The 24,660-nt window shown below is 34.8% G+C and overlaps 1 protein-coding gene across 1 annotated transcript in view; it reads right to left on the bottom strand.

The window, feature by feature from the left end:
* Window positions 1–22,319: 22,319 nt before the first annotated feature.
* Window positions 22,320–24,660, bottom strand: part of LOC127840376 (uncharacterized) — an 81,706-nt gene continuing 79,365 nt past the window's right edge. The window contains exons 6-8 of the mRNA XM_052368788.1: window positions 23,810–23,814; window positions 22,809–23,512; window positions 22,320–22,636 (exon numbers count right to left, since the gene is read on the bottom strand). Coding sequence (XP_052224748.1) covers window positions 22,320–22,636; window positions 22,809–23,512; window positions 23,810–23,814 — 1,026 coding nt within the window. The remainder of the gene's footprint in view (window positions 22,637–22,808; window positions 23,513–23,809; window positions 23,815–24,660) is intronic.

Raw genomic sequence — 24,660 nt, 5'->3', positions numbered from 1 at the left:
TTAAAATGTGGTAACTGACCAATTATCTGCAACTCATCTTGCTACCAGTTGTTTATAAAAATATATTTTATATTATATATTTTACCTAACCCACCCAGTCCTGGAAGCCGACATGATCCGTAAAACAAAATGGTGTCTTTGTGTCGTATATACGAATCTGCACTAAAATTAAATTTAGGTTCACATTGTACATGCGTGATCAGTTGTCAAACGAAAGTAAGGTTGATATTCAAATGCATTTCTTTTCTCTTTCCGGGATAGTGTTTAGTATGTTGATGCTGCATTAACAAATATAGGTGTATTTGAAGTGAAAACACCAAACATAAACAACGGTTGCGATGGACACCTATAAACTGTAAGATGCCCATAATATCACTTTAACAATAAATTATCATTTAAAATAAGTTTTATGATTTAGGTTTTAGCTTTTCGTATACATTTCCTGTTTAATTACTCAGGTTTTTGCTTCATTTTCACCAGTTAGGAACATTTTTATCTGTTATATATGGTTCAGTGTTAAAAAATGTCACTAACTATTAGTGGTAAAAGAATTGGTAATCAATAATAAAACTTAAGATATTTATTACAATTTCTTTTCAAATACGTATTTTTTACAGGAAACGAAATCCTCAGCTTGATATGCATCAGGACTTCCAAGAGGATCAGGTTCTTAGGCAGAGGATTCCTGCGATGAACTACATGGTTGGATTAGGCCGCATTCCAAGTAGTGCTGCCAGTGTGGAGAGGATCTCTAGCACCATGAATTCACTGTGCACATCATCTCGCAGCAGTATATATCAGTCGCTGTTGGGCTCACTCATGAGAATCTGCACCCATGAGACGGATTCTCTGTATCATGAACAATTGAACTCTATGGTTGATAAATGCAGCCATGAAAACAAAGGAAATAAGTTTGTGTCTGGAAAACTGTTGATCATGATGGTGTTTGAGTTGTAAGTTATTAAAGATGTTGAACTCTTTCATGTAGTTTTAAATCCCAATTTATTTTCCGAATTTCTTGAAAATGCCGATAAAATTCCCAATTCAAAATCATTGGCTATCTTCCCAAAAAGCTGAAAATAAGCCCTGCTCAACTCCCCCCCCCCCCGACTAGCTACTAATTGCAAACAAATTATTTGATCAGCGTTATGAAAGCATAACGTACGAAACAAAAAGTATCATCAAAGTGATCAAACAGTCTCAAAAAAAGGATTTCTGTCACTAGCGCAAAAAGTATATAAAGGGCTTTAACGGAAAGATGTCCTCCTTATTCAACTTGAATTTGATGAAAACGGACGCTGAATGGATAATGCCGCAAAATAATAGAGCTGTACTATATCGGGGATTTTATTATAACTGGCTTCACGGCACGTGTGATTGAAGCGATTCGTTGTACTGATAACACGGTTTTCGCCATAAAAGTCGTCCAGACAGTCATAAAAATGACGTCGTTTCCAGAAAAAATACTATCAAACCAAACTTTGAAAGCATCTGCTTTCAACGGTTTTATTAAAATGCATGAGTGCGCTATTGAAAAATGCAGATTCGTGATGATCATGGACTACATGCCAATAGACTTACCCACGTATGTGTCAAGCCGTAAAATACCGATGTCTAACAATGACCGCTGCAACATTTTTAGCCAAGTTGTCAACATTCTACTTAGCATGCAAAATGGTGTTGGGGTGCAACATATAGACGTATAAACGGAGATCGTGTTGATCGATCCTGAAACGAAAGAGGTTAAACTCTGTGATTCTGGACACTTAAGGCAAATAACACATTTGTGGACAATGTTGTGGACAATATCAACATAAATTGGAACACAAGTTTACTGGGCGCCAGAAACTGTTAAGGAAAGGAGGTTCTACAAAAAGAGCAGCATAGTATGGCAAGTTGGCATTCTCGCTTACGGCCTTTCGAAAGAAATTCCATGGGTGTTACGAAGACGGAAAACTATACGACTTTTGAACGTTAGTTGTGTGGCGATGCCTTGGAGTTAATTTATGTTTGCTTCGATTCAGACGTGCGCATTCATGTGGAAATCGATCAGCTAGTGTCTATTCGGTAGATTTAAAAAAAAGGAGCAACAACTCAATGATTTGAATGTGAGTTTGTGTTTGCAAATAAAAACATGTCACACAAACAATGCTCGTATTTGTTGGTTTACATTTATTTTTGTACAGTAATTGAACCAGGTATACAAACAACTAACACAAACGTCCATGCGCGATGAATTTTGATAGCCAAGAAGAGACCCTTTGAGTTGGAAGTTGTGAAGGCTTACTGCACATGCCCTGCAGGCTAAGTTTATAATTATTCAGGACTTTCATACATGTGAACAATGTTTCGGGAGTAGGTCAACCATATAAAGCGTCCACAGATCCATTTGCGTGTATAAGCATATTTGTCATAAACTTTGAGTGCGCAGACCAAGGATAATTGATTAGTAAAGTATTGTATTATAAACATTAAGCTATTTACCAGGCTCTGAATAAAAAACAACAATTCGAAAAACATTTCAAACATGTTTTATTTAAATTATTGTCAACTCATGCACTTTAGATTTCAATCAACTTTTATACAAATGACATAATTTATGTTTAACAAAATGTGTATCTCAATGTATTTAGAATATAATTTGCATCATAACAATAATATAATTACATAAAATACATAAAGCAATATTACTGAAAAAGACCAAATATTCCAAAATTTATAGAGTTAATGCAATCTGATGTATGTATGGAACATAATATAGTTTGTATAAGATCAATCATGTTATGAACTTGTATTTATTGATGACCACTTGCATGCATTTTGTTTGTATATATATTCATCATACATGTGTACTCATGGACTGTAATGTCTAATGTATCTTGAATAAACCATAATTACAATGATCCATCATCCCCAAATTTAATTTACCACAAATGCTTATTTTAACAGGTAAGACGCAATTAAACATATTAAATCAAATTACAATTTATGTTGGTTTGTTGGTAAAAACAACTGTTTTCTGAAATTGCCATCTACAATAATGTTTTTTGATTATATCATTTCTTGTACTGGAGATAAAACAAAATATTCTCCCTAACAGATTATTTTATAATCTCGCAGCGAACGAAAACAAATTCTCAAATAGTTTGCAATTTATTTGACAAGATCTTAATCCTTAATTTCAGATGTGGAGAAGGATGCACCCAGATTGCTGGCCTGCTGTTTGCGCTTGAAGGAGACCACATTCGGATAATCTTTACGATTAAGCCTGTACATCAAAACCTTTCCAAGGGAATCAGCTAAGCGAAAAAAAAAAAAAACAAGGCCAGACACTAATATAAAATTCAAACGTGTGAGGTATGAAGATTCTTTGACCTTAAAAAAAAAGAAAAAGGCTAAATACAATGTAGATAGCATCTCATTTAGAGACACTTTGTGTGAAAAGCTTGGAAATAACTCCATACCTACATTATTTGATATTTTGCTAACAGCTGAAGACCATTATTGTGATGTAGAAAGTAACTCAACATATCAAATTTTGAAGAGGTTAAAACAATGAATTCTTTACAAATCGTACTGATATATTGATTTATTAAGTACTTTGAAAAGTTAAAATTTGTCCTTTTGCACCAATATGATAGATGAAATCGAATCTACGACAAAAGGTCAACAGGAAAACATATAATGGACTTAATTTTGCCAGGAAAATGAAATTTCCTGCTCCTTGTTTCATGATGAAGGCATTAAAAAGGACACAACTAAATCAGAAACTATAGTTAAAAAATTATTTGGTGAGAACAAATCTTTTAAAAACAATGCTGTTGCATGGGGAAGGAAACATGAAATAATTGCAAACATGATACATAAAGAAAATACTAATATTGTAATCGCTTACATTGGCTTAGTTCTTTGAACTGACAACGTCTGCCTTGGTGCTAGTCCAGATGGTTTAGTAAGCTCTGGGTCTGACAAATACTTAATTGAGATCAAATCCATATACATGGAGAAAAAGTAAAATAAGTGAAGCTTGTCAACGTAAAGCGTTTTGTTGTTATTTAGATGAAAAAGGTGATTATACCCAAATTCAGGGGCAAATGGGTGCAGTGTTGGACGTAACCCACTCGACCTAGTTGAGTGATTTTTTCGTCGGTCGAGTGAAAATTTAACGCCGGTAGCCCGATCATTGAGTGCTTTTTTTTCGTTCCCGAACGAAGCAACATGTCCGAAATAGCAACAACTAGACGCTTATTAATTACTGTATAGATTGAGCTCGCTTGAGCACTCTTTGATTAACGCTTATAGAATAGTGTTGTAGATCAATCTCGCCAGATGCTTTAACACAGTTGTCTAGCAACCGTAATAACTGGGTGGAGAACTTGTCAGTAGTCTCTTTTGCGTTATTTTTCTGTCGCAACGCCAAAATCAATTAAAAAAGGAAGATGATAAAACAAGAGATTGCCAATCAATATGGTCCCCTACCGGTGAAACTCCACCTTGTCAGATTTTTTAAAATATATTTGTTGCCATATCAACCAGAATTCTTGACGAAGCAACACAATGAAATGACGTGTACAATCTCCATATTGCCATCTATCCATGTTGCAAGTTGACATTTTAAAGTCATCGCAGGATCCAGAAAAAAGGGACAAAGTGACAAACTGACTGACTGACGGACAGAGCGCAAACCATTAGTCCTCTGTTCGAGGAGTGCAACCGTGCGTTTGAACGATTAAAAAAATGTCGGATCAGTGTGAGGACTTCATATTACAAACGCGCGGGTTGCACTTTTCTGAAAACATACTTATTTGTTTAAAAAGATCATGATACCTATAGAAACTGTGACGAATGAGCGGGCTCTCCACGTTATTCCATTAAAAATGGTAAACATATTTAAAAGGACATCAGTAAAAAAGTTAAAGTGATATTATGAGCATTTTTCACTGCTGAATTGAGCTGAAAAGAATGAACATGTCAAAAGAGTTAAACTTAATTTAGGTTCACATCGTACATGCATGATCAGTTGTCAAACGAAAGGACGGTTGATATTCAAATGCATTACTTTTCTCTTTCCGGGATATTGTTTTAGTATGTGGATGCTGCATAAGCAAATATATTTGTATATGCAGTGAGCAAAATAAAAACACCTATAAACTGTTAGATGCTCATAATATCACTTTAACTGGGTCGCGCTTTATTCTCTCAACACAGATCTTAAAAAGTCACGAGGTTTAGGCCCCGTGGTAGACGAGTCTGTGAGAAACAAACTAGTTGGAATTTGTGCTGATGGTGCATCAAATATGCAAATAAGTTTGACAATTATCAAAATCATTTCCATATAAACTGTCAATTACCAATTCAGTCCGGACGGTTTGGACCGATTCCGTCTCGAAAGTGGTCGGAACAGACGCGTGTATACGACGTTGGAAACCAATTCTTCCGGCTAATTGCTATCATCAAAGCTTTTTTTGTACATCGGTTCTTTGGCAATTAATGTAATGTTCCTTTTTTCGAAAATGTGCCGACTCTACCGCTGAAACGATGACATTTAATGATTGAGCAGTAGTATCATCCCATTGTTTTCATTGACAACGAAAGTAGGTATACCGTCCCGCACGAACGAGAACTCTTGTCAAAACGGAATTACGAAACAAACATTAAACGAGATACAAAATGTTCGTTTTTATGTTTTGTGGCACAATAAATTCAAATTTAATTTCCCACAACGATAGCTATTCATACGACACACGAACACTAAGTTGGTATATTTGTTGAATATATTCGTTCAAGACAAAAGAAAAAGATTGTGTATCTTGTTAAATTTATGTTATCACACCAAATCTAGGGTTGCAAAAAGAGCATTTTCTGCAAAATAAAAATTATACATTGAAGACGAATTTCATAAAATGCAGAAAAGACAAATTAGCGCCCCGAGCCGATTGTGACGAAGATATTTCGTACAAATTTTCCTGCAATAACCGAAGCATTCGTCTTTTGAGTAAGTGTTCGTGTGTCGTATGAATAGATATCGTTGCAGGAATATAAAATGAACCGTCAAACTAAGTTTAGATTTACATCGTACATGCATGATTTACATGCTGACGAATTCGACTGTACATACATTTTCGATTTTAGAATTAATACCTGTCTTTTTTCGCATTTTAGATTCATGTTCTTCTTAAAGTAATAATATAGGCATTATATAATAAAACAAGGAATGTTCAATACAGTTCAAAATAATAAAGACGCGATCCCAAACACATTATGGGAAATAACTAAAGGAAATATACGTAACACAGCAATTAGATACACATAACTTAAACAAAAAGAAACTCACAGACTTGAAACTGAAACAATCAAAACCATTGAAACACTCGAACAACAATTACATGAAACAAACACAAACGATACCAAAGCCATTGAAAATGAAATAAGGCCACTCCAAATTGATTTGTTGGTCGTCGGATTTGCCGCACCTATTTTTTCAAAATGGAAAAAAAAATTACCGCTCGCACTCATTTTTGTGTAACCATAGCGCATGTGTGTTTTTTTAATTTTTATGAAAAAATTAAAAAAGCCATCTCGCAGAAACGATTTTAAAGCTGAATATGAATGCCAAATATAGTGCTTATATATGCGTAACCTTTTTAATCGATAACTGTAGTCGCTCGAAAATTCGATCGAGACGAACAGAAAAATGGCTTCCTCCGTGACCGATTTAACAAATTTCGGTGAAAAGTTGCTGCAGTCAACCCTTATAAATATAAACACATGTGCTCCGTACTGTGACTTATTTGAATGTGTTTGTTCACGTTCGCACATGCAACTATCAGCAGATACCGTTAAAGCATGCGTCGAAGCATGTTCAATTTAACAATATCGGGAAACATGCCGTAAGTTTTTATGCATTTTCTTCATTAAATGGGCATATGGACGGTTTTTCCCTATATGTAGGCAACTTTTTCCTATAACACAATTTTAAGTGAACAAAAAAAACCATAAAATCATTAAAGGCTGGTTCTAAAAGAGTCACAGGGACAATATATTAGAATAATTGAAATACATGGTTGACGGAACATGTTTTACAGCTAGGTCCGTGTATTTTAGAAACATCAAAAAAGGTTCTTTGTAATGTATACATTTATTTCAGAAAAATACAATACCGTATTAGCCATCGATATGGCCCTTTTTAAATAAGGTATCGACAATGGATTATATGCATGGCCTTTGTCCGACTGTCTGTCATTATCATTTTGATGATTGTCCTTCTTCAAGTGCTATTGCAACATGGTATACTTTTCACAGCTTGCAACATGGTATACCTTTTCACAGCTTTAACTATTGAAAACTTCGAACAAATATAAGCAGCAGTATGTAGACATGTGTCCCTCAATTCAATGATATGGTTACATTTCGTGGTCAAAGGTCATATACAACTTACTCCTATAAATATGAGGTCGATATACATCGATCTCATATCGTTTAACGTCAATTTACTGTAGCATCGTTCCGACATGAAATCATATCGGAAGCTTTAACGGCTGCAAATTCATATAACAGCGCAGAATCTTCACGGAAGGGTTATTCAATATAAAAAATATAAACATTACTTTACTAATTGGATTAGAAGATGTTTAATATGAAGACAATAGCTTTAGACTTGATTTCTACATTTTAAAGTTTAAGTGCTGAAACCTAATTTTAGTGCATTTCTATTTGAAAAGTATGTAACTCATAGATATATTATTGCTTGTTTGTACAAATATTCTTTTCTAAAGAATTGATTTGAATGTCAAATGTAAACTATAGCTGTTTAAACCTGTATCTTTTATAATGCAATATATTTTTTTTCGAAATGTGATTTTGTTTTATTCTTCGCTCTTCGCTCGCTCGAAAATTTTTCTGTTTTCAAAAAAAATAATTTTTTTTCGCTCGCCTCTTCATTTTTTTTTCAAAAAAATCCGTAGACCAACAAATCAATTAGGAGTGGCCTAACGTAAACAAAAACAAGTATTAGAAGGAATTTACCATACATATCTCAATGGAATAATACTACGAGCACGTGCACAGCATGTTGATCATAATGAAAACAATACAAAATCAAAAACGTAGAAGTGAACAAAAACCTGTACACAAATTAGAAGTCAATGGCGAAGATATAACAAACAGAACTGAAATACTAGAAGAACAACGTTTATTTTTCGAAACCCTCTATTAACGAAAACATGTTGAAAATAACACCCTTGTAAGAAATACACATCATGCTTTACATCAAGAGGAAAAACTACTGTGCGACGGATTACTTAATGAATATGAATGTGGATTAGCACTAAAAGAAATGCAAAATAACAAAAGTCCAGGATCTGATGGCATCATAATATAATTTAAAAAAATATTCTGGAATGATATTAAGACAAATTTAATTCATTCACTTAACTATTCATTTAACAACGAAAACTTCACTACGCTACAAAAACAATAATATATGGTAAAATATCACTCATTCCAAAACCTGGAAAGAAAACTTAGAATCCTTATCAAACTGGCGCCCGATTACTTTACTAAACAATGATTATAAAATTGCAACTAAAAGTATATCAAACAAAATTTGAAAAATATTACCATCAATCATTTCAAGATCTCAATCTGGTTTCATTAAAGGACGTAACATTGGTGAAAACGTACGTCTGCTACAAGAATGTATAAATTATTTCAACCAACCAAACAATTCTGGCCTCATTTTATGTGCAGACTTCGAAAAGGCTTTCGATTCACTAGACCATTCGTTTATGTTCTCTTGCTTAGAAAATATGAATTTCGGTGAAAGTCTAATTAAATGGGTTAAACTATTTTATACCGATATTAACAGCATAATTATTATCACTTGCTTTCTCTCAAACAGTTTTAACATCCAACTAGGGGTAATACAAGGATGTCCACTTTCATCCTAGCTATTTATTATTTGTACGAGTATCTATTACACTATATCCAATCAAATAAACATATAAAGGGAATATCGCTAGAACCTGCCGAGGAAATTAAACAGTCCCTATTTGCTGACGGTGCAACTTATTTTTTAAATGAAAGTAGTGACTCATTCAATAATCTTATAGAATCGTTAACCCTTTTTGGGATGGCATCGGTTCTTAAACTTAACAAAAGTAAATGCACTGTGCACGAGTAAGTAAATTTAAACAAAGTTATATTCATCTTAAAAAAGAAATGAAATTCAACTGGACATCAGATGAAGCAACATTTTTAGGAATAATCTTTACAAACAATGAAAATGAAACAATTCTAAAACACATATTGCCTAAACTACAAAAATTGAAAAATTGTTTAAAATCACCGCAGCATCGTAAACTTACACAAATCGGAAAAAAATACCGTGTTGAAAACGTTTGCACTCCCTATATTAATGTATACACTAACAGTTCTTCCAAACCCACCAAATGATATTATTGAAGTTATAAAATCAGAAATATTTAATTTCATATGGGACGGTAAACCTGATAAAATTAAGCGAACTCAATTAATTCAATCAGTAGAATATTGAGGTATCAGACTAACGGCCATAGATTCATTATTGAATGCAATAAAATGCAGTTGGGTTAAAATATATTTAGATAATACAAATACGAATAAATGCAAATTATTCTACCAGAAAATTCTAAAAACATATAGTGACTCCTTACTGTTTGAATGTAATATCGAGAATACTATCTTAGATGAAATTTCAACCAAAAACATATTTCTATCGAATGTTCTATCGGTATGGTGTAAAGTTACTCGTAATTTAGAAACCAAAATAAACAGTTAAATCATTTTATGGAACAATAAAGACATAACTACTAACAATCAAACGTTTTTCTATAAACATTGGTTTGAACGAAACATAAAATATGTAGATCAATTATACGACTTCAGAATAAACGATTTATATTATTTTGATAACTTATGCTACCTACAAGTAATTTCCTGATGTACTACACATTGATCAAAAGTATACCCATACATATTAAAACTGCTACCAATACAAATAACATACCATGTTCTCAAAACAAGTTCATAGAAAACATTATTGCAAATAAAACAAAACGAACAAAATATTTTACAACCTTCAAATTAAAAACCCTACTGAAATCTCGAAAGCTCAAACTAATTGGAAAAACCTTTTCGGAGAAAAGCACACTGATAAATTGTCAATACAAAAACAATCATTGCTACAAATACATATCTTTTTAAATGCAACCTATCCAATACAAATCTATGTGATATTTGTAGTGAACGTATTGAAACATTAGAACATCTTTTCTGGGAGTGTAAACATATTCAATCTCTACGGAATCAATTGACAACCGTTCTAGAGAAACAACAATTACAAGTTAAAATATCTCTCTATGACATCAGTTTAGTGGTAAATACTTTCAAAATACAAGAGGTTAATAACGCTGTGAATTTCATAATTATATTAATGAAATATTTTATATTCAGCATGAAATACAGAAAACAAATACCAACACTGAACTGTTTCATCAATTATTTAAAACTGAAAATTCAAATTGAATAAGAAATAGCCCTAAACAATGATACACTTCATATGTTTGAACAAAAATGGAAACACATTAAACTTTCATAACAAGTCCAGTATGCTTTCTACCCACTTTATACAACTGACCCTTATTCATTATTATTCTGTTGTTTTTCTTTCTTTAAAAGCACCTATCACAAACAACCATACCTATTAACCTCTTTTTTAATCAAAAGGAAACCGTAAGATCAAACAAGTGTATATTAGCATATCGTGTATAACATGTTCGAACATTATTGCAGCTACATGATATCACTTTGTTTTATGATCAAATACATTGTATGTTTTATATTGAATAATTTTTTTTATAGGCATTGCTCACTGTTGAATTGAGCTGAAAAGAATTAACAGGTCAAGAATTAGTTATATAATATATATATATACTGGCATTTCCCCAGGAATTTGGTCAGGCACTGCGGCAGGCGGTTGGTGTCGAATTCTATATACTTTCTAAATGTTATAAATAAAAATCCTCACTACTTTGGAGCTACCAAATCACAACATTTCTTTTACTATTTTTGTATTTGTCCTCAGTTCATTTCATTCAAGTCATATATTTTAATATTAAATAACAACCAAAATAAACAGAAAGCCAAAAAAATATTGAAAAACATTCTGTGACCCATGAAAAATCTTGCTTCCAACTACTGGTCATTTATCAGATTGTATTCTGTCATGCACAAAGACTTAAGAAAAATGTGTTGCAGGTATAAAGCGAATTTCGTAAATATGTAAGAAACTATATATCTATTGGATCTGAATATATTAAATATTGGCACTGTTAAGTTATAGTCGCCGTTAAGAAATAATGTGAACAAATTTTAAAGTCTCTATAACGCTCAAAATCAACGAAAATTTCGTTAAGTATTTCGTAAAATAAAGTTAACACCTTAACAATCAGTGTTCCTAAATATCCAAAATTTCAACGCTAGATGTGGTATGATTAAATAGATTTTTGTAGATACAAAATGCTCGTGTTTATTTATTTGTGGCCACAATTAATTCCCGCGAATATATCTATTCATACGACACACGAACACCATTTTAGTGTCCATGTGTCGTATCAATAGATATGCAAAACAACAATGAAAACGAGCATTTTGTATCTACAATAATCAATTTTACCAGTCCACATCTGGCGTTGAAATTTCGGCAATTGCCATAGGGAACACTGATTTTTAATTGGTTAAGTTTATTTTACGAACAATTGTATGAAATGTTCTATGATTTTGAGTAGTAATGTTACTGTAAATGGTCGAGAGCAATCAAATAAGACGTTTGATTCCAATTAATTGTATTTATAACTTAAATTACGCACAACCGCAACACTCATCAGTTACGGTTTATTTTTGAAGCAAGTTGTTTATACTTTTGTATTTTCTGCAATAGTCGTAAACAATTAAAATATTTAAAAGATCTCTGTGGCGTAGTGGATATTGTCTCCGCCTAGAGATCGGGAGGTCACGGGTTCGAACCCACTGGGAGCGTTCCTTTGATCTCCCCCAAAAGACACCAAGTACTGGTTCTAGTCCCAGGAAACGGACTCGAGAGCGTTTATATAAGCCTTCGGCTTTCGATGCAATCGAGCTACAATAAATAGGTTTAAACTAATTAAAATAAAACAAACAAAAAAATTGACCATATTTTTAATTGCTGTTACTCCACATGTACCTGAAATAATATATAATTTTCGGCCATTATTAGGGGACAAACACCATAATTGATCCCCATGAACGACCCGTAAATCGTTCATACATGTTATCTAAGCCACTTATGCACACACCGCTGATAAGAGCGAGCATGTTTTGATTGAAAATTGGCCAATGCAGACAGCAAGCGCTTGTGAGAATTTCAAGTGCAGGTATTTTAGCCCGCTGGGCTAAAATCGCCTGGGGAAATCATTATTCTTATAATCCATGCATTACAGTTTTGTTATTTACTATTTTGCATATGGCTAAAAGCAATTGTATGCTTAAGAGCTAATACATGTTGCTGCTGTAGATGTTGTATGGTATTAAAATTCCCTTACGGCAGATCTAAGGGTCGTCGTTCCTTTTGTTTCTCCCAATTGTATGATGTCTGACCGCTATTCATATACAATTAACATAACTATTAATTAAAATTTAAACAAATATATATAAAATTTCTGTCAAATTGAAACAAATATCTAATAAATATCTAATATCTAAAAAAACTGCTAACCATGCATTTTGACTGCAGAGTTCAAAGATTAAAATCCCGTACAATATGAATATGTAATGAATTAATCAAAATATTCCATCTATAACATTGTTGTTTGTTCTTCAACTAAAGTCTTTAGCACCTTCAAATGAAATGCTGAAAGTCATGACACAAATTGACATACCGTTATTCTCTTTATCCTGGGACTGCACATAACCAGTACCAATTGTTTATGGCTATTTACCCAACATCAGTTCACTGAAATTATGACTGTCATACAGTTGTTAAGTCCGTACAAGATAAGTTCGAACACACGCACACACTCGATCATGGCGACTGCTTAAGCTAGCCTTCCTCAATCTCTGACAAAGACAATTCAAAGGACATTCCAGTGAAAAATTATCAAAATCTACCAATAAATTGTAGTTGAGAACAAGAGCTGCCTTTGTGACACAAAATGCCCCCTACTGCACCGTGAAGCCACACAGTAGCTATATTCCAATTGAAAACATCAGAAAACCGTCCAAGGCCCTTAACTTTGCCAAAAATCAATGGACCAGAGTGAAACTAACACTTCATCATTCTGTAAGTCATGTCGGTAGAATCACATAACCCAAGATCAGCTAAATATTTTAGAGCATATTCTTTTTAAATCCGAAAAATGGATATTAATTTATGAAGTCCAATGCCCATAACTTACATCATAACCAAAAAGCAATTGACTGTAGCAAAACTCACACTTCATCTGTAAGCCATGTGGGTAGACTCCCATACTTTAAATCAGCTAAATACCCGAAAGCATTTTTTGGTAAAAAAACTCTCCAGAAAACGGAAAATTTTGAAGTCTGCTGCCCATAAGTTAACTTCACCAAAAATCAATGGACCAGAACGAAACTAACGCTTAATCTGTAAGTCATGTAGGTAGACTCACATACCAAAAAGCAGCTAAATATCTGAAAGCATTTTGTGAAAGAAACCTCAGAGATCAGAAAATTGAGAAAACCAAACTCAGACTTTATCTGTTAGCCATGTAAGTTAACTCACATACCAAATATCTGAAAGCCTTTCGAAAAAAAACCCTCCCGAAAACGGTTATCATAAACACAAATTCAAAGCTTCATAACTTCGCCAAAAATTAATTTACTAAAACAAAACTCTCACTTCATCTGTAAGTCATGTAGGTAGACTCACATACCAAAACTCAGCTCAATATCTGAAAGCGTTGCGTAAAAAACCTCCAGAAAACATTTACTTTTATAGAGAAAATTTCTCAGTTCAACACCCATAACATCCCAAAATTCAATGGACCTGAATGTAACTCACACTTCAGCTGTAGGTCATGTAGGTAGACTTACATACCAAAAATCAGCTCAATATCTGGAAGCGTTGTGTAAAAAACTCTGGAGAATGGAATGAGACAGACTGATGGACAATGCTAATAATTTATCATTGAATATGTTAAATTGTCAAAGAAACTCTTCCAGCTAATTTGATTGATTTCCTTAATAGTGTTCTTCCAACACAAAAATTATGTAGTATTATGACTCCATGCACTACAAAAGGCACTCATACAACAAAAGATTGCCAAGCAATATGGTCCCCTACTGGTGAAACTACACCATTGTCAGATTTTTTTTATATATTTGTTGCCATTGCAACCAGAATTATTGACGAAGGAACAAAATGAAACTAGAGCTTTGTCACAGACTAGACGTATACCCCCACATGCCGAATTGACACAGACTATTTTGCATGCTGTCTTCACAAAACAAGAGAATCAAATTTATGGCGATTTTTAAGAATTATAATGCCATTATCATATATGGCCATTTCCACCTTTGAACTCTTTAGTTCTTTCGCATGACATGCCGTCCAAATTTATGGCCATTTTTTTACTTTTGAACTCCAAGTGTGACCTAGACCTTGGAGTTATCGACATAATTCTTTCGCATGACACATCGTCCAATGTTTGTGAACAAATGTACCAGGTATTTTTAAAACCTCACAATAAATGACATAGTTATGGCCCGGACAAGATCATTTATTGCCATTTTTGACCTTTGAACTCACAGTGTGACCTTGACGTTGCAGATATCTACGTAATTCTTTCGCGCGACACACCGTCCAATAATGGTGAACACATGTGCCAAATGATTAAAAAATCTCACAATGAACGACATAGTTATTGCCCAGACAAGCCCATTTATGGCCAAGTTTAACATTTGAACTCAAAATGTGACCTTGACCTTCGAGATATTGACATAATTCTTTCGCGCGACACACCGTCCAATGATGGTGAACAAATTTGCCAAATGATTTTAAAATCTCACAATAAATGATAAAGTTATGGCCCGGACAAGCATTTGACCCTTGAACTCCAAGTGTGACCTCGACCTTGGAGATATCGACATACTTTTTTCACGCAACACACCGTCCCATGATGGTGAACAAATTTACCAAGTTACTTTAAAATCTAACTATAAATGACATAGTTATGGTCCGGACAACTTTCGGTTTAAAACACACTAAGTGACCCCGTGACCTAGTTTTTGACCCGGCATGACCCATATTCAAACTTGACCTATACATCATCAAGATACAACTTGTGACCAAGTTTGGTGAAGTTCGGATGAAATTTCGGGACAGACTGACAGACCGACCGACCGACAAAGTGACTCCAATATTATATATGATATATATATGGTATAATGATGTGCATAATCTCCATATTGCCATCTATCCATGTCTTTTGTTTCATTAAAAAATATGAAAAACTTTTAAAGTTATCGCAGGATCCAAAACAGACCGGTAGGTGAAAAAAATGGCACAAATACCAAATATCATAAGTTGCAATTTTTAATGATTAATAACAGACACATTTTTACATGTATATGCCATAAACAACAACTGGATTATGAAGCATCTTTTTATCAGAACATATAAAATCAATATATAATCAAATATTCATGCATCAAAATAATTACTAAACATAATACATGTACCTTTATTCCAGCATATTTATGTTAAATATGCTATCATTTGTTTGGTAAAAAAAACTTTTGTTTTTTAACATAACAACTGAGGCAACATTTAAAAGATAGCAATTGCTAAATCTTTTTTCTTGCAAACAAAACTTCATGTTCAATTTTGCAAACTTTGAAAGGATAGTCTATGACACACAAGGCAGTCTCATTTCTATATAACAAATGTCCATCAATACAGATAATTAAACTAGAGCTTTGTCACAGACGTGATGTATACCCCCACATGCTGCATTAACACAGACTATTTTGCATGCTGTCTTCACAAAACAAGAGAAGCTAATTTATGGCGATTTTTAAGAATTATTATGCCATTATCATTTATGGACATTTTGACGTTTGCACTCTTGAGTTCGTTCGCATGACACTTCATCCAATGACTGTGAAAAAATTAATGTACAGAGTCATTTTAAAATCTCACAATGAATGACATTGTTATGGCCCGGACAAGATCATTTATTGTCACTTTTGACCTTTGAACTCAAAGTATGACCTTGACCTTCAAAATATTGACATAATTCTTTCGTGTGACACACTGTCCAATAATGTTGAACATGATTTTTAGATCTCACAATCACTACATAGTTATGGCCCGGACAAGCTAATGTATGGCCATTTTTTACCTTTAAACTCAGTGTGACCTTGAGCTTGGACATATCAACGTAATTCTTTCACGCAACACACCGTCCAATCATAGTGAACACATGTGCCATATGATTTTAAAAAATCTCACAATGAACGACATAGTTATTGCCATGACAAGCTCATTTATGGTCATTTTTTACCTTTAAACTCAAAGTGTGACATTGACCTTGGAGGAATTGACGTAATACTTTCGCGCGACACACCGTCCTATGATGGTTAACAAATGTGACAAATGATTTTAAAATCTCACAATGAATGACATAGTTATGGCCAGGACAAGCTCATTTATGGCCTTTTTTTACCTTTGAAATCAAAGTGTGACCTTGACCTTGGAGATATCAATGTAATTCTTTAGCGAGACACACCGTCCAAGGATGGTCAACAAATGTGCGAATTGATTTTAAAATCTCACAATGAACGACATAGTTATGGCCAAGATAAGCCCATTTATGGCCATTTTTTACCTTTGAACTCAAAGTGTGGCCTTGACCTTGGAGATATCCACGTAATTCTTTCACGACGCTCATTTATGGCCATTTTTTACCCTTTGGGCTCAAAGTGTGACCTTGACCTTGGAGATATAAACATAACTCTTTTTCCGCAACACACCGTGAACAAATGTGCCAAATTATTTTAAAATCTCACAATGAATGACATAGTTATGGCCAGGACAATCTAATTTATGGCCATTTTTACCTTTGAACTCAAAGTGTGACCTTGACCTTGGAGATATCGACGTAATTCTTTCGCGGGACACACCGTCCAATGATGGTGAACAAATGTGTCAAATGATTTCAAAATCTCACTATAAACGACAAAGTTATGGCCCGGACAATTATTTTACCTTTGAACTCCAAGTGCGACATTGACCTTGGAGATCTCAACGTTATTCTTTCACGCGACACACCGCCCCATGTTAATGAGCAAATGTACCAAGTCATTTTAAAATCTAACGATAAATGACATAGTTATGGGCTGGACAAACTTTGGGTTTAAAACACACTAAATGACCCTGTGACCTAGTTTTTTACCCGGCATGACCCATATTAAAACTTGACCTTGACATCATCTAGATAGAACTTCTGACCAAGTTTGGTGAAGATCAGATGAAATTTGCGGGACAGACAGACAGACCGACAAAGTGACTCCTATATAGCCCCCATTACCAGTAATGGGGGTATAATAACTCTAAGGTAAATGAAACAAGAGGGTCATGATGGCCCTGTATCGCGCCACTGTTTTTTATGCAAAACAAACGCGCAATGCGCATGGGTTGAAATGTACTCAAGCATGTGACTTTCTCTGTCTATCCCTCGTCCCACTGGGCGCTTAAAGTTGGAAGGGTGAGCATTTTTATACATGGAAAAAGTTACTACCGTGTTTACTAAACAGAATTAAAAGCCCGGGAATTGTTCCTTTGAAGCACAGTCCCATTGCTTATAACGTAGGTACATTTATCGCTCCAAAAGATATTGTCGTTCTTTCTATTTCACATATTTTTAGATGCTGAAGATCAAATATACGCATTTGATTTGAAACAGATTCACAAGACCCGTAGGAATCAAAATGCCTTAACCCTTTACCAAACGACACATTTTGGACTTTCCCAATTTGAAAAAAGGTTGCAAATGACAATTAAATTGTAATGGAATATTAAGGAAATAATCAGGTAGGGTAGAAATAATTGTGATTAAAGGATAAATTGCTTATCTTGAGCAATTTCTCATTTTATCATAATTATTTTATCATAATTATTTATAAAGTCGTCAGCTATAAACCCGTAGAATCCTGTTGGTGTTTGGTTAAGGGTTAATAATCTCTAGTTCCTTCTTAGAGCCTTTCACACATTTATAACAAATACAATAGTAGCATCTTTCTATATGTAAGGAATCATCTCAAAAAAGGGTTGTTTGTAAAACATGCATGCCCCCCATATGGGCTGTCAGTTGTAGTGGCAGCCATTGAGTGAATACGTTTTTTGGCACTGTGACCTTGACCTTTGACCTAGTGACCTGAAAATCAATAGGGGTCAATCTGTGAGCCATGATTAATGTACCTATGAAGTTTCATGATCCTAGGCATAAGCTTTCTTTATTTATCATCCGGAAACCATTTTACTGTGTGAAGTCACCATGACCTTGACCTTTGACCTAGTGACCTGAAAGTCAATAGGGGTCATCTGCGAGTCATGATAAATGTACCTATGAAGTTTCATGATCCTAGGCGTAAGCGTTCTTGAGTTATAATCCGGAAACCATTTTTCTTAGTTGAGTCACCGTGACCTTTGACCTAGTGATCTGAAAATCAATAGGGGTAATCTGCTAGTCATGATCCATGTACCTTTGAAGTTTCATGATCCTAGGAATGAGCGTTCATCCAGAAAACATTTTACTATTTCGGGTCACAGTGACCTTGACCTTTCACCTGAGAATCAATAGGGGTCATCTGCGAATCATGATCAATGTACCTATGAAGTTTAATGATCATAGGAATAAGCGTTCTTGAGTTATCATCCGGAAATAATTTTACTATTTCGGGTCACCGTGACCTTGACCTTTGACCTAGTGACCTCAAAATCAACAGAGGTCATCTGCGTGTCATGATCAATGTACCTTTGAAGTGTCATGATCCTAGGCCTAAGCGTTCTTGAGTTATCATCCAGAAACCATCTGGTGGACGGACAAACGGACAACGGACGACCGACATGTGGAAAACAATAAACACCCTCTTCTCCGAAGAGGGGCATAAATATATTTAACAACCCACACATCCCTTAGACCAACAGGCCTGAGAATATTATGATAATCTAAAGATTATTTCTTACATTTATAAATGTATTTAATTAAGTAATACATTTGACTTCTAAGATCAATTCATAACTTTTATTAAGAAAATCATAAAATGATCAGAAATTTATATGGATCATTGAGCAATTGACAATCATATCGCCACAATTCATGAGTAACAATTCACAAATGGAACAATGAATCATTAGTTATTAAAAAGCAGCATATACGATAGTAAAGAACATTGCACTTCATTAATTCCAACACCTCTTGGATACAAAGTTTGAGTTTACAATACAGTATCATATATTGAATTTTCTGGAAACAATTATGTTCATGGAAGTTGTGTTTTAAAATCAATAAGATATTATTAAACTTGTTTAAACACTACAAAAAAGACATTATATACACATGTCATCCGAATTTTTTTTATCCGGATATATGGTCACTTTCGACATATTAAAATAAATCCCGACTTTTTTCAGTTTATAAGAAAAACATTCAGAACATATGTTCTTACTTCAATTCCTTTGTAAGCAGTCACCATCTGATCTAAAATGGCACTAAATGACAGGGTTTAATCTCATGTTTACAAGATGTTGTTGTTGGTCACAGCCAAACGGCCGCAGTAATCTCCCCTGGTAAACGTCATATGTTCAGTTTTGTGACCTCCCGGGACAGAGTCAAATTTGAGCCCTGGAGAATAATTTGATCAAATTTGGTAGAGAACTTTTAGATATCACAGCATACCAAATTTAGTAGCCTTAAGCTCTATAATTAAGAACAAGAAGATTGTTGAAGTTTGCACAAAATAGGCCTTATTTAAGCATATGTTCATTTTTGTGACCCCTGGGGCAAGGTCAAATTTGTTCCCAGGGGCATAATTTGAAAAATCTAAGTAGAGCACTATTAGATGTCACTACCTACCAAATTTGATAGAAATAGGCCCAATGGTTATGGACAAGAAGATTTTTATAGTTTGCACAAAATGGGCCCAATATAAGCATATGTTCAATTTTGTGACCCCTGGGGAACGGTCAAATTTGATCCCAGGGGCTTAATTTCAGCAAACTTGGTAGAAGACTATAAGATGTCATTACATACCAAATTTGGTAGCCCTATGCCATACGGTAATGGACTAGAAGATTTTTAAAGTTTGCACAAAATAGCAAATTTTCGATTTTTTGACCCCCCAGGGCGGGGTCAAATTTGACAAAAGGGGTATAATTTGAACAAACTTGGTAGAGGACTATTAGATGTAACAGCATACCAAATTTGGTAGCCCTAGGCCCAATGGTTATGGACAAGAAGATTTTTAAAGTTTTCACAAACAATGGCCTTATATAAGCAAATTTTCAATTTTTTGACCCCCTGGGGCAGGGTCAAATTTGACCCCATGGGTTTAATTTGAACAAACTTGGTAGACGACAATAAGATGTCACTACATACCAAATTTGGTAGCCCTTGGCCCAATGGTTATGGACAAGAAGATATTTAAAGTTTTCACAAAATAGGCCTTATATAAGCAAATGTTCAATTTTTTGACCCCCCGGGGCAGGGTCAAATGTGACCTCAGGGGCATAATTTGAACAAACTTGGTAGAAGACTATAAGATATCACTACATAGCAAATTTGGTAGCCCTAGGCACAATGGTTATGGTTAAAAAGATTTTTAAAGTTTGCACAAAGTAGGCCTTATATTAGCAAATCTTCTATTTTTTAACCCCCCCCCCCCGGAGCAGGGTCAAATTTGACCCCAGAGGCATAATTTGAACAAACTTGGTAGAGGACTATAAGATGTCACTACATAGAAAATTTGGTAGCCCTTAGCCCAATGGTTATGGACAAGAAGATTTTTAAAGTTTGCACAAAATAGGCCTTATAAAAGCAAATTTTCAATTGTTTAACCCCCCGGGACAGGTTCAAATTTGACCCCAGGCGCATAGTTTGAACAAACTTGGTAGAAAACTTTAAGATGTCACTACATAGCAAATTTGGTGACCCTAGGCCCAATCGTTATGGACAATAAGATTTTTAAATTTTGCACAAAGTAGGCCTTATATAGCAAATTTTCAATTTTTACCCCCCCCCGGGGCAGGGTCAAATTTGACCCCAGGGATATAATATGAACAAACTTGGTATAAGACTATAAGATGTCACTACATACCAAATTTGGTAGCCCTACGTCATACGGTTATGGACAAGAAGATTTTTAACGTTTGCACAAAATAGGCCTTATATAAGCAATTTTTTTACCCCCGGGGCAGGGTAAAATTTGACCCCAGGGGCATAATTTGAAAAAACTTAGTAGAGGACTATACGATGTCACTACAAACCAAGTTTGGTAGCCCTAGGCCAAATGGTTCTTGACAAGAAGATTTATAAAGTTTGCACAAAACAAACATTATATAAGTAAATTTTCAATTTTCGACCCCCAGGGGCAAAGTCAAATTTGACCCCAGGGGCATAATTTGAACAAATTTGAAAGAGGTTCACCAAAGGGAACATTCCTGAGAAATTTCATCAGAATTGGACCAGTAATTTAGGAGAAGAAGATGTTTAAAGAAAAAGTTAACGCACGGACGCACGCACGCACACACACACGACGGACACAGGACCATGACATAAGCCCCGCTGGCCTTTGGCCAGTGGAGCTAAAAAATTAATCCTGAACATACAACAATTTCGTTTTTACATCAAATAAATATATATTTAGAGTAGGAACAATGTCATTGGTAAGGTAGGCATATCAATAAAAATATTTTTTTTTTTGGGGGGGGGGGCACAATATGAAGCAAGACTAAAGAACTGATCAGCATCAACATTTAGGATAGTTATAAATGCTCGTTTTGTACAATCTTTAGAGAGTTACAGCAACTCATTGAAAAAAAGTTTCATTACATGTTAATCACAAGAGATAAACTGTATTAACAAGCATTTTCTTTCCTACACATAAACATGAATTAAGAACACATGTGCGATTAAAAAAACAAAATAACATTTATAGGCATTTAAATATCAATATGTTGTTTAATGTCAAGAGCTATTGTAATTCCAAAACATTAATTTTTCATCTCTTTATAGCCCAACAAGGATCTGGAAATTGTTGGTGTTGTAGCAGACAGATATTGGACTTCTCACTCCATCTTCGTTTGATATCAGAGTTGCCAGTCTCTTACTTCCCTCACGATCCACCTGCATGACGGTCAAGGAGCTGAGTCCACACACCAGTACTTGTCCAGAAGGCGTAACATGAACACCCCATGGCTGTATTAGTTCAGGGTCCATGAAGGTGGATATCAGGGTGCCATCTGTAGCCAGAGTGATGAGTTTGTGTTGCGAGTGGTTGGTGACATAGATCCTGTCCCCAGCAGGACTCACTGCACATCTGTACACTGCATAGCATGGAACAAGTAGATCAGGATTATAATATATGCATTAACTCTTTTCTTCCTTTCTTAAATTGTTCTACTTGATTTTAATTACAATGATGTTCACTAGTGTTTAAAAATATCAAATATCAACAAAATAGATTATACTTTAATTTTTATTTTTCAATCTATTTACCTGTATGAGAGCCACTTGAATCCTCGTACAGCTTTTTCACAAGTGCTCCAGTATGGGTGTAGTGGTACAGGGCAGTGCAAGAGGTGATAAACAATGCTCCCTGATGGTGGCTAATACCTGAAGCTGCATGCTGTAACTGAAACTTCCTCCCAGTCACCAGTTGCCCATTGCTCACAGAGATAAACTGCACAGCTCTAGTAACAGCAACAGCCACCTCACTTGAAGTGATTTGGCAAATACTTTTTGGGTTACCAGTAACATCACAGTGGCTGGTCACATTGTAATGCTGATCCAACAGTTTCACTTTGTAAATATAATTATCTATAACAATAACCTGACCACAAGGCAGGCAGCAAATACCATTGATCTGGTAAGGCTTATTTGTGTCACTTGACATTCTCACACTATACTCAGATTTGCTATTCACATTCAAGATCTGGTGGGGACTTATCTTGAGCGTAAGAGACTGCTTGCTCTCAAAAAACTTCCCAAGACTTGTCTGTTGAAACAGATATTTCTCAATATCGATGTTTGACGTAAACATTATTGAACTCTGCATCTTCACTGGGTTCTCCTTCAGATATGACTCAGACTCTTGTATTTTGTCCAGACATTTTCTGCTGGCTAGGAACTCTAGTTCATTCTTGCTCTTATCACAAAGGCCCTGTACAGCTTTACTGAGTTGTTTAAGTTCATCCTTCAGTCTGATGCAGTTGTCAACATCTTGTTTAAGAGCGGATTGCAATGTGGTCCTAAGTTCATCAAGTTTTTTCAAGGTTTTATTTTCTAGTGCATCCAAAGCAGCATTCAATTTATTTCGCAGATCTCGGATTTCTTGCAGTTTTTCACTATATGATACCTCAACGGACTTAATGCTGACCTCGTGTGCAGTCTTAAACTTATTTAGTTCATCAAGAATAGTTTGAAGATTGCTTGACAACTGTTGCATATCCACCGACACCTTGTTGACTGAGTCTCAGAAATTAGAGTGACATTGGTACACTGTCTGAAACAGCAATGTAAATCATAATTACCACATGTATCATTCCAATGCATTTAATAAACATGAAATAACTTAATGAAACAAGAGCACCGCCTTGCGGGTGTAGACCGCTCATCTATTTTTCTTTTTAAAGGTGTAGGGACCTATCTCAATTTTAATCACAAAGGAGGGGTGGGTGGAGTGGAGAGGGGTGTATAGTGTGGGGTGGTGGTCATTCATTACATTATCATCCAAAAATGCAAAAAAATGCAAAAAAAAAATATATTTTTTTTTTGGGGGGGGATTCTTGGGTGGGATGGTTGGACCGTATTTCAAAAATAAAATAATAAAAATAAATATTTGTGTTTTTTAACCATGTTTGAAAAAAACAAGAGATGTGTTTGTCAGAAACACAATGCCCCCTATTGCGCCGCTTTGATTTTTTTATTGCTTTTTGGGTTTTTTACCTTTGACCTTGAAGGATGACCTTGACCTTGAACTTCCACCACTCAAAATGAGCAGCTTTATGAGAAGGCCGCTTTGAAATAATTTTTTTTTGACCTTTGACCTTGAAGAATGACCTTGACCTTGAAGGATGACCTTGACCTTGAAAGATGACCTTGACCTTGAACTTCCACCACTAAAAATGTGCAGCTTCATGATAACGCCGATTTGAAATTATTATTTTTTTACCTTTGACCTTGAAGGATGACCTTGACCTTGAAGGATGACCTTGACCTTGAAGGATGACCTTGACCTTGAACTTCCACCACTCAAAATGTGCAGCTTCATGAGAACGCCGCTTTGAATTTTAATTTTATTTTTTTGACCTTTGACCTTGAAGGATGACCTTGACCTTAAAGGATAACC

Source organism: Dreissena polymorpha, chromosome 8 (genome assembly GCF_020536995.1).
Source record: "Dreissena polymorpha isolate Duluth1 chromosome 8, UMN_Dpol_1.0, whole genome shotgun sequence".
In the NCBI taxonomy this organism is placed as follows: Eukaryota; Metazoa; Mollusca; class Bivalvia; order Myida; family Dreissenidae; genus Dreissena; species Dreissena polymorpha.
This window is presented reverse-complemented; position numbering and strand designations above follow the sequence as displayed.